Raw genomic sequence first — 12,291 nt, 5'->3', positions numbered from 1 at the left:
GTAATGGGAGGCTCTTGGTTGCGTGCATTTCATTAACTGTGAATTTGCTAGGCAAGCACCCCTAAATAAAAGGCCTTCTAGATGTACAGGATCACTTGGAAAATCAGCCTGGGGTTTTTTGCGGGGAGGTGAGGAGCAGGGCAGTGCTAAGTGTCCAACTGTGAATTTAGGAACTTCAGGTTAGGTGCTTTTTGCAGCTTGATAAATGTTTTGGAAAGTCCCAAGGGCAGAATTTTTGGGGAGGTTGTTTGCAAATACTGTTTTCCATTTGAGATTCCTAGTGTATTTCTCGCACTTGCTGATGCAAAAAAACCAGTAGTGCTTATGTATCCCACTGTAAACTAGTGGTGGTTTTAGTTGCTCCATATTTTTGAAATTTAGGTCCAGTATTTGGGTTTGTCATGAGTGAGAAAGAACACACATCCCTTTTTTTTTTTTGTTAATTTGTTTTCATGAGCAACAAACCACTTTGCTTTCTATTTTTTTTACCTTCCAAATTAATAACAGTAGTGGTGGGAGATAGCTAATCAGTTTGGATTCAGTGGAAGTTCCTCATCACAAGGGAGGCAGTCTTCTCCATTCTTGTTCATCCCCACCCTTTGGTGTTTCATTTCTGATCTAAGGTCAACATAATCCACTAGGTATTAAAATGATGATATAATGGCATTTCTGTGGCATTTGAGAAAGTGTCCTATGTTAAAATCATTGTACTCATCTCATTAGTGATTTGGCATGAAATATTTTAATCATAGTTCCCAGTATGGATAATCTGGAGGAAATGGTCTGTTTGATCAACTAAAGTGATGTAGTTTAACTCTGTTTACCTAAGCCAGTAACGCAATGGTGTGCAAATCTTTTCTGTCAGCTTTCTGCTTAATAATCAATGGCCAGGGTGCATTTGGTAATCCAGTCCCACAGAAATGTCTTTTAATTAAATATTAGGAATATATTCAGTTGCTATGAATCAGAGATTCTATAGGAGATTCCCACCTCTGGTTCAGTGCAGAAATGGATGCCACTGCATTTGAGGGGGCTGTAGTGTTTTCTGTTACCACTCTGTTTTGGGTTTTTTCCCCTCCCTCCCTCTGCCCCCACGGCATCGCACAGTTCAATATAGCATGCGCTGCCAGGGGCATGGCATGGCTGTGGCAGGAGAGCTGCCCTTACCCTCTTGCCAGACAGCTGCTGAATCCAACAGCTGTACTGTACTTAGACAAATTAAGGATTTCACTGCATTTGAAATAATTTGGTTTTATCTGATGCCACACATGATGGGTCACGTTCATTGTTTTTGCTAGAATTAGTTTCCCTCTCATTAATTATGGAGTGTATGTGTGGGGACTATTAAAATTAAACCTTTCTGGTTTGCCCAACAAGCTAAATACTAAAACTTTCATAAGCAAAAGTGCCATTTATTTGTGTTGGTGTCTTAACAGGAAAATCATGTTCACCCTTTATGTACTCCTCCCTCCATCACCCCAGCTCCATCATACACCACTAATCGCATGAGATAGGAAGTATTTCATTAAGAGCTTTTAGCAGAGCTCCCCCATCTTCTTCTCTGAACGTACATATTGTTGTAGCCATGCAGACATCGCTACTTACTTCTCTCCCGGCTCTTCCACATGTAATAGGATGCAAGCACTCAGTTCAGTGGGCTTTCATTTTGGATCTTGTCAGAAAATGTATAAAACTCGTGGTAAGTGGGTCAAGGCATCTTTATAAAACAGCCAGAATATATAACTTGGCCCAGCTTCACATATTTGGCAGCAGTTTAACAAGGGATCATTAAGGACCTGAACACTTTAATAGCACACTTTACGACTTCAATTATTTTAGAGGAGGCATATGCCCAGAACCTGTTTCCTTGATTCCTAGAAACTGGTCAGCACTGTTATGAGATACCTTAATTGCAGTCCACAGTGGAATGATTGTAATATTTGTCATTCTCTGCTCTGCAAACCAGAAATGTGTGGTGCTTTTTTTTTTTTTAAATAAGTATAGGAATTTCATGTACATTAGTTGTTTTTTTATTTTTTTGTTTTAATTTGGGACAATCCCTGTATTCCCAGCTAGCAGGAATGGAATATGTTTGTGTCATACTGAATTTAATGTAGGTTTACCACAATTATAAAACGTTGGACAGATGTTGAAGACACTACAGGAGTGTTTTTTGTAGGAAGGAAAAATCCCTGCGTGGCTGAGTGGGAAGTGTCCCCTTTGCCTTTAGGAAAGTTTCAGCAACTCCTGAATACTGTAAAAATAATTGAAGAATACCAGGCTGCTTCTACTTTTAGGCCTGAACTTCATGTGAAATGGGGTGGTGAGCTGAGTACTCTACACAAAGCATGCCAAGGAGTGAACCACCTGAGCAGCACTCTGCTGAGCTGCTTTCTGTGTTGCTAGTCAGATCAGCAAGAATTACTGGAAAAAGATGAGATTTTATTGTTTTCTTGTTTACTGTACAGAATTCACAGCTATAATTTATCTGCCGGTTTCAAGATGTACATTGGAGCTCTTCTGGCTCAGTAGATATTGAACCTAATACAGGTTTTCTGCTGGTTAGCAAAAGCATGTAGTGAGCTCACAGTTGCTGCATCTAAAGGCTGTTTCGTCTGGGTAGGAAGCAATCAGTGATCATAATCAAATTCTTAATAGATGTGGTAGTCTGAAAGAGGGGTGAGTGCTTATGGCCTTCTTGCCCGCAAAAGCGATCCTTTAGAGGCTAGCTTCAGCTGCTTGAGGACATCTAAATAGGATGCTACTGGGGGAAAATGGCTTTTTTCCTTTTTTTTTCTTTTTCTTTTTTTTTTTAAATAAAGAAAGAAACTTTATGAGCGAGCTGATCTGGACTGTCAGTCCAGATTGGTAAATGTTGAGCACACATACGGCATTTTTTCATTAGAGAAAGTCGCAGCACAGCTACAGAAGTGAAATACTCAAGATAGTAACATAGAACACAACAGTATCCTGTTGTGTTTCAGATGGTAAAACAGCAGCATGTGCACATGCATGTCATCTGAGGGAAATGAGAGCATAGCACTGTGACCTAGATAATCCAAATCAAACTGTGTTTGCATTGAGAGAAGGGGGGGAAAAAATCAAATCCTGCAGATTAATCAGTCAATAAAGCAGGCATCTGTAGAACTGCTTACTACCTTAATCTTTTGGGCACCCAGACTAACAGATAACCCAAAGCCAGATTAACCTGGCCTGAGTATATTAAATCGAAAAGGAGAAAACCAGCCTGGATAATCCATGTGTCGAATTTCTACTTTCAAAAAGTCTGTTAAATTTTCAGGGTGTATTTGCTTGCTTTTTTTTTTTCCCCTCTTTTGCTTCCCAAAATAAATTGTCAATGACTGTTCAGTGGCGTCTGAGAATGGTAGCTGCTATCAGTATGTTTCTCGGTGATCATGGAGGCTTTGTAATCAGATTTGCATTTAAAAAGCAGAGTTCCTAAAGAATGTCATGAGTAATTTTTTCAAAAAAAAATTGAAGGGGTACTGTGAAATAATGGCTATTTTAAAGGATGTAATTTTCATTTAGAAATTGCACTGAGGTATATGTTTAGAGAACGCTTTGGGAATTTTTCTTACCTGAAATTAGCTGAATACTAAATAGTCATCTACATTTACATGAATGAGGCATTTTTAGGGTGTGATTCATCTCATGTTAGGGTAGACAGCTAGCTGAACTGACTTCCACCTCTTGTGCAGAAGTGAAAGCTAATGGACACGTAAGAAATGAGCCCTGTTGTCCAAATGCAGGGAGGTAGCCGGGCAGCACGGATGGAGCACAGGTCACTGAGGGAGATGATCTGGGTTCTCGGTCTGGCACTGCTGGTAATGCATCTGACATGCTTTTTCTAAGCCAGGGCATGTGCATCCCAAACAATGGGGGATCATACCCTGCCAAATTGCAGGTGAGGTGGCATATTTGCCTGGCATAGGACAGTGACAGCCAAAGATGTTGTTTGGTCTTTTGGCAGAGCCACTTTGCACAGCTTCGCACAGGGCTGCTTTATATGATACAGAAGTAGATTTTGTTCCCTGTTCTGTGCCACAGGGATTATGATTTCCCTACAGAAATGTTGAAAGGCAGTGTTAACGCTAAAATTTTCTGAGAGTAGAAGGACTGCTATTGGAGGGATGTTAATATTATGCGGAAAGGAAGACAAAGCTAGACAGTGCCCTAGTTTTAACTGCATCATGTGGAAAATATAGGATTGTTTTCCTGGTAGTGTTTATCTTTGTCAGTGTAGCTCTTCAGAAAGGTGTCATGGACCTAGTATTTAGAGAGAAAAGGATGTGCTAACTTCATGTTGCTCCATAGCAGACTTTGAAGCTGTTCAAAGCAGCAGCAGGAATGTTTGCTGCGGGCATGGGGGGGAAGTCCTTCATTTTTTGCCACAAAGGTAAATTGCTTTAACACAAGTCTCAAGCTGAGCATCGTAGACCTACATCCTGCAACTTTGAATCCAGAGGCATAGACCTTAGACATATACTTAGACATATATTTGTTTGTAATGCACTCATTGTCAAAGCCACATGGGAGTTTCAATGTATTAAAATGCTAGATTTCTGACATGACTTTCAGAAGTGGGGAAAAATGCAGTAGTGCTAATAACTTCTCATCCCCTTTATTTTCCACAGCAAGAACTTATTGACAGCATTAGTAGGAAGCTGCAGGTGCTGAGGGAAGCACGGGAGACACTTCTGGAAGACATCCAAGCAAACAATATACTAGGGGAGGAGGTAGAGACCATTGTGAAGGAAGTCTGCAAACCAAATGAGTTCGACAAATTCAAGATGTTTATCGGCGACCTTGACAAAGTGGTCAATCTCCTGTTGTCACTATCGGGTCGTCTGGCCCGGGTGGAAAATGCCCTTAATAACCTGGATGAAAATACCTCTCCGGAAGAACGGGTGAGAAAGGCCAATAGTAATATCACTGCATTTAGTGAACCTGGTGTGGGGTTTTTTTCTTGGTTTTGTTTATCTAAATTGCAGAGCTCAAAATGAGGGATAGTGAATCTCATATGGCCATTTTCTGTAGATTTCTTAAAACTTTTTGCCTTGCTCTTGCTTGGAATACTAAAATTAAAAATGGCTTGATGAGAAAAAGTTGTGTTTTGGGGTGCAGCATACTGGAAGACAGACTTCTTAGCAAAACTTTAAATGAAGAGGGGAACTACTGATAAGAGACTAAAAAGGAGGCGGACAAATATTCTAATAATTCAAGATGGGAAAAGGAGTGTCACTTTGTGCTATAATGCAGAAAGCTTACAGGCTTCTTTATACTCAATACGGATCTTGATAAAAATCTATAAGGTTGTTAAAAATAAAATGTTTCTCATCTACTACAGCTTCCTCCTCAATGCCTGGAAAGGAACGAGAGCAAGAAGTGACAGAAAGACAAGACTTGACTTATAAAAAGAAGGGGTGGGGGGGAGGCAGGAGGGAGGCATTGCAAAAATACTTTTTCAATAGAAAACCTGTTTTACCCAACCAGAATAGCCCAGTAGTGGTGTGGAGGAATCCCAGCAGATGTGAAAATTTCATGAACGTTCACTTACCTGTTGGACCTTGTCTCTGCTGGCAGCACTTTGTTTAGCTCCAGATCCCCTCAGGCCTTAGCTAGGAAGCAGATATCTAGTGATACAGATATGCACCAAAGGAGAGATGTAGACATGTGTGAAACTTAAAGACTAAAATAAATAAATAGAGAGGGTGGGGGTGGGTATGTGTCAAGTGAGTTTAGCTTCTACAGTTAAATGAATGTGAAGTGGGATTTTTGGCTCGTAGCTGTGGGCTGCTTGTAGCTGCCAGCCATCCATCTAAGTGTTGTAACAGAATTTTTTCCACAGGCTGTGGATTCATGTTGTGTTTCTTCAGCGTGCTCCGTTGTTTCACCAATAAGAATCAGCAAGTGCTGCGACTAGTTTGAAGCTGTGTTTTTGCTGTTTGGCCCTAGCTGCTGCCAAACATACTTGTTTAATGGCTGTCCAGACCCTTTTCTGACTGAGGCAAAGGGAAGGTATTTGACAGCTTATTAGAGGGTAGATCAAAGCTTCTGAAAATTAAAGAAATGTAATCCTTCTTTAGACTTCTTTTTTTCTAAATGTGGTTGCAGTTGCCTAATGGGCTCAAAGACGAGAGTGTGAGCTAAGGAAAGAGCTACCAGATGATACGAGCATATAGGAAACACAGTTTGAGAGCAGTGATAAAAATAGCTTATTGGCTAGGTGTGGAAAAGGAAGAAGGTGAGTAGGTGGTGTAGTAAGGGCAGTCAGAAATTGTCTGTGTGCTCTGCTGTCAAATTTAGACTGACAGAAATCCAAATCCCTAACACACTCTAATCCCCATTCATCTTCTCATGCACTGACACCAAAGTCTTGCCATAGTAATGTCAGAAACGTATCTTAAAGTGTTGGTCAGAGATGCTTCTCAGATGGATCAAGTCCCCAGGTACTTTGACTATAAATACAATGCATGTAGGGTTACAAATGCATATCTTTGAATTTAGACTGGTGCATGTGGCTTTTTTGGTTGTCCTTTGGTGTTTTGTAGGTCACATGGTGATGATATTTGGTGTACTACAGTTTACTGTATAAACAAAACAGGGGAGATTACGTGCCTCGCTGGGGATCATAACCCTAGTGATCACTGCATATTATAATTATTTTTTTTAATTATTTTAATTTTTTTTTTTTAAAGCTGATGTTGTCTAATAAACATTACTCTGATAGTTTTGCACTTTCTAGGAACCACCAACAGCTCAGCAGACTTTCTGAATAAACAGTCCGTCAGCAGGCACATAATCACTGGTGAATTAATATTCTGTATAGATGCTCTATCATGGGTCTCTTTTGCCACAAGGAACACTATCAGGCATTTCAACTTGAGCTTCTGAAAGGTGCTTTATCTGAAATAGCTACCAGCCCCCTTCCTTCCACACAGTGAGACCAGTGTCTTCTCATTACTTTCCTTATCAGTCAAAGACAGAGTGTGCTGAGAACCCTATAGCACTGAACCAGCAGTCCACAGGTGTGATCAGGTGCCTAGTTAACCAGGTAAGACCCGGTTTTACAAGACAAGGGACAAGTGTCAGAGAGAGTAGTTTACTGGATGCTGGGAAGTCAAATACATGGAGGGAGTCCCCCTTCATAGGGCTGTGGTTCAAAACTGTTCCATCAGGTGGCTTGTGTTTGGCTGGGGCTTCAGATCACTGCTAACTGCAAAAAACCCTTCTGCACTCTGCTTGGCTTTGGTTGAAGTCAGTCAGATGAAACCATCTGACATCATTTATGCCTGTAGGCCTGGTGAGCCATTCACCCATTGCTAGGAAAACCTGCTCAAGAATGGTGTCTTGAGCCTGTTACAGTGTGTTTCACTTTACCCTTCAAAACAGGCTTTCTAGTGTCAGTCATCTTTGACAGAGGTAAAAGCAAATTCAAGAGGTTTCTCATTTGCCTTCTGACCTTTATGTATCCCATTTATCTTAGCTATTTCCTAAAACTCCACAAGGGCTGAGGTACTAAGGCGTCATGCAAAGTTCATAACAGAAGTAGTGTTTATCCTTAAACTGTCAGTTTACTCATGTTCATCTTAGTCATGCCATAGGCTTGGTAAGAAGAAAGCATACAACTTAAAACTCAGGAATTGTTATGAAGGACTAAGCATTTGATTGTTCTTGTGTCTGTTGACAATGATAGCAAATGGCTTGAAAAACAGAGCTATTTCTTCCTAAGGTTATGTGGGTAACTCTGCAACTGACCTACCAGCTGGTTAATACATGCCCTCTTGGTTTCACCAAATTCTGTCTAATTCTTCCTCTGCTTCTCAGTGTACACACAAGCTGCAAGGCTACCCTGGGGAGCAGTGTAACCACGCTGCCGAGTTTGGACTTGGCTGCTGGTTCCCCTGGTGAATTTAGGAGAACAGTGCTTACATCTCTTTGCAGCAGATAGTTCTGCTTGCTACTTGCAGTGGGATTTTTTTCCCTGGCAGATGCTCAAAGGAAGACTGAACTGTGGTTTTTCTAATAATGTGTGATTGAATCCTGAGTTAATCTAGGCTGTATATTTTAGGTACGTTGAGAGCGCAAGTCTGAAAGTGTTTCAGCCTCTGAGCTTTGTGCCGTCTATAGGAAAAGAGGCAGCACAGGGTTCATGTGCAACTCTGACAGATAGGTCTACTAAAGCTTCCTGGTCTGTATTGCCCTTTGTCTCCCTCTTCCATTTTGAAAGTACTCTAGATAAACACTTTTCTGTAAATCCTTTAGGCTTATTACAGCATGTGTGATTTAACATCAAGTCCAAATGAAGAAAATAGACACATTTATTTAAACAGACTGTGGTTTATTTGAAGTCGTAGGTTCTCAAAGAAAATTAACCTCTGAAGCATAGCTAACAGTTACGGAGTGGTACCTCTTAGAGGCCCTTTTTAATTAAGTTCAGAAGTCTGCACGGGAATTCTTGATGTCAGAGTAGGCCAGCCATACTCTGTCACTGGAAAAAGGCAATCAGTTCTAGGCAGACATCTGAAATATGTCAGATTAATATTGCTCTTGTTTCTTTCCATATACTGGTAAAGGAGTGTGCCTGAGTGATTCAGGTGTGGCTGCCTACTGTGTAGACAGATGAGGTTGGGTGAGATGTACCTCACCCTTTATGCTCGAACGTATGTCCGAGTGGGACATAGTTCCTGTCCTCTTTCTTTGTGTGTTTCTTCATTCAACCTCCCTTTTTCCTATTTTGTCTCTTGTGAGGACATGACACAAAGTTTACAGCCTTTTGGGGAAGATTATGCTATTTTTTTTTTTACCTCCCTTCTGTTGTCTTGCCCCAGCTCTTGCTTGTATTTTAAGACCGCACGACTTCACATCTCATGGAGAAGCCATGCAGATTGCAGCAGAACTGCAAAATACCGCGGTGTCAGGAGCTGTGTATGAACAAATCATTCCATTAATTAGTCTGTTTGTGGGTTCTCGAACCACAGCTGTTTCAGTGTGGAAGTTTGGTGCTGTGTACTGAAGATGTAAGTTATTGCTCAGTGAAGTCTTAATTTGGAGAACTTGGATGTTTCTCAAAGCCAACTGTATTTTATGTAACTATTTTGAACTATTAAATAGTAAAGTAGTCTTTGAAGTTCTTGCTGTTGAGGCCAATAGAAGTTAATGGTCCGTCTTTCATTGATTCCCTATGCTTTTTTCCTGTTTGTTAATGCATTTTATTAGACTACACTTTAAGGAGCGATCTTATTCCACCTCTCTTAAGTATTCAGGAAAGTCTTTGTCTTTGCAGATAAAAAAAGACTTGAAACTTAAACACTGACGCTGTTGTCCCAGCCTGATAAATCCAGTGAATTTTTAACTGTTTTTCTTTTCTCCTAAGCGGACGTTGGTAGAGAAGCAGAAGCTGCTGACCCAGCAACATGAAGATGCAAAAGAACTGAAGGAAAACCTGGACCGTCGAGAGCGCATTGTCTTCGACATTTTGGCAAATTACTTGAGTGAGGAGAACTTAGCAGACTATGAGCACTTTGTAAAAATGAAGTCAGCCCTCATCATTGAGCAGCGAGAGCTTGAGGACAAGATCAAGCTGGGGGAAGAGCAACTGAAGTGTCTGACCGATAGTCTCCAACCTGAACGGCTCAAATAAGAGGACTGAGTTCAACCAAGGATGTGAAAAACAGGAAAGAAGGAAGGGATGGGGAGTTTCCAAGTATACAAATGAGTATCTTGGCTTGTCTGAGTGTTCAGTAGAGAAACAAGTGCACAAGAGAAAAATAGCTCTCACAACAGCAATAATGCTCTCTTTCATTTTTTTTGCGATGATGTATTTAATTTTTTAGAACACATTTTTACTGCTGGACTCTACAGCTGTTTCTCATTGCTTAACTTACAGACAGCTCCACAGAAAAGGATAGACTCTTAACCTTTCTGCTCAGTAAGTTGAAAGTCTGTGGCAGTTGTGCATGCAAACAACAATGTTTTTTAGAATAGGTTGTATACTTCCTTTATGTTCAGATGCTGTACAGACTGCTGGGAAACCCAACAGCAATTTATGAATGCACACAAATTTAGAAGCTCTAAATTTAGTGGCTTTTTATTTTTTTTAAAGACACATTAAATAGGGGAAGCATGCATCTTACAGCTAATATATTCAGATTGCTGAAATGTAGTGTCACTCTGATCCTGTGGCATCAGACACTTTTTTGTAATATTGTATATAAGATGGCACTTTCCCCTTGCAGAAAATAATTTTACAATCAGTCTCAGTTAAACACTACTTAAACCAGCTTGCAAATCACCTAATGGCTACCTTGCTGAAGACTTCTTTTTTAAATTATTTTGCAAGACATAGTTGTACACCTTCTTACTGCAATGCAAGCGATTTTCTTCACTAAGTTGTACTCCATTTAAGAAACAGGCTGGAAGTACTGTGCTGATTTTGTTCAAAACATTTCTCATCTAAATTATTTAGAAAGCTCATTTGCTCTTTCTTGTGCTTTTTATGCATGTTTTAATTCTTCCTCCCCCAAAACTGCTACACTTTCTGAAAATAAATGTTGGCGAAGGATTCTGCTTCTATATTTCGTCTGATTGCTCAACATTGTGACGGTTTTATATAGACAGTTCAGTTATACTGCAGTTGACCTACATAATACTCTTCATTCTTTCCTCTTTCTCAGACTACCAAATGCAATATAAACAACTTCTGCCATGTAAATACTTTGCATTACTTGGAGCAACTCTGCTTTGTGAACTTAAGTGGGTTTTGTTTGGTTTTTTCCATTTCACAATGATAAATAAGAGGATGCTAGTTCACGGTATCAGATTACTGGTTGTGCTGTAGTAATACTGCCATTGACTTACAACAGACGATTTCCAGTAGCTCTAAAAAGAGGTGCTAACTCATGTTTTAGCGCAGTAATAGGTTATGTTGACTTGCTAAGACACCTACAGAGAAATTTTGTAGTGTCTAAATGTCAAGTTCTATGTTAAGATAAAGTTTTGCAGGCAAAGGAAAGTCTTGGATGACTTTGTGTATATGCCATTTACATTGTAGTACGGAAAACATTTATCTCTCTGTAGACAAACAGCTTGCCCAACAAGAAGCCATTTTTGAGGCAGATGTGAATGCCAGTCTGTAGCTAAGCAGGGTGAATATACAAGTAGTTAGGTGTTGAAAAGAGAAAGAAAATAATTCTTCCCACTGTTCCTGCAGTGTCAGCATTCACAAAAGGTTTTCTGTCCTTCTTACCTGAATCCTCCCTTTTGCGGCAAGAGAACCGGAGAGGTGCTGATCAGTGAATTCCTTGCGTGTTGGGGAACTGAGGAGCAAAAATCTTCTGGAACCGGTTACTTTTACAGACAGATGCAAATGTTGAAAGGACTGTTGCCCCCCTTATAGTGCACTACTTTGCATACCTGGACCAAATCTTTAATGAAATTACATTGATGTGTATCAGCTGAGGTCAAATGGAGCTACCATTTTACAAGACCTACAGTTGACCTTAGTTTCTTCCTCCTAGTTCAGAAATGTAGTCTCTGGCATCTCACAGTTATTTGCTGCTATGTTCCTAGGACAAGTGATCCCTTTGTCCTTAAACTTATCCCTTAACCATAACAAACCCAAAACTAAACAATTCCCAAATAAATTATGCTTGTCTTTTAGCTTGGAGAAAAGTGTGCGTTGTTTTATCTGTGGCATTTTAAAAATTTTACATATTGTGGTTACTCTGAAATGTGTATGTGAAATGTGAATAATAATATAATTACAATGTGTTTGTATACAATACTTCGATTTAGATCTTTCTGATAAAAGGTAGCAATATTGTGAATGCTATATATATTATCCTTTTCACAGAACAGTTGCGTAGACACCGTTCCCTCCTTTCCTTTTTTAAAACAATGTTGAAAATCTCTCACCCTGGGAACCTGAAGATGGTTGCCTCCCAATGCTATATGTAAATCTGTAAATAGCTGTACTGTTGCTTTTTGAAAAAATCTGGTGCTAATGTTTTGCCTTTGGCATCCTGGGGATGGCTGTTTCTTCACCTTATGTTGTTCTCAATTCTAGATCTCTTTGTATAGTGAAAGATTTCCACTATGTTTCTCCAACTGTTTGGATCCTGCAGCCCAGAGTGGAAAATGTACAGTTTTCCTGCCTGACACCTAACACTTACCTACTGACAAATGGTATTGCTTGACTTTGAGAAAATAAACTGTATATTTCAATGTAGAGTTAGTTTTTGTGTGCAGTTTTAACTGTCAAAACCCACT

At 39.9% G+C, this 12,291-nt stretch overlaps 1 protein-coding gene across 3 annotated transcripts in view; it reads left to right on the top strand.

Annotated features, from left to right (window-relative positions):
- Window positions 1–10,423, top strand: part of SHROOM2 (shroom family member 2) — a 124,774-nt gene extending 114,351 nt beyond the window's left edge. For 2 of the 3 annotated variants that reach the window (XM_082004627.1, XM_082004626.1), the window contains 2 exons: window positions 4,656–4,928; window positions 9,398–10,423. In XM_082004627.1, coding sequence (XP_081860753.1) covers window positions 4,656–4,928; window positions 9,398–9,664 — 540 coding nt within the window. In that variant the 3' untranslated portion in view covers window positions 9,665–10,423. The remainder of the gene's footprint in view (window positions 1–4,655; window positions 4,929–9,397) is intronic. The other variant, XM_082004628.1, reaches the window with a different exon arrangement.
- Window positions 10,424–12,291: the final 1,868 nt, after the last annotated feature.

Source organism: Phaethon aethereus (assembly GCF_964289735.1).
Source record: "Phaethon aethereus genome assembly, chromosome: 1".
Classification (NCBI taxonomy): Eukaryota; Metazoa; Chordata; class Aves; order Phaethontiformes; family Phaethontidae; genus Phaethon; species Phaethon aethereus.
The sequence above is the reverse complement of the archived record's forward strand: the minus strand, read 5'-3'. Positions and strand labels throughout refer to the sequence as shown.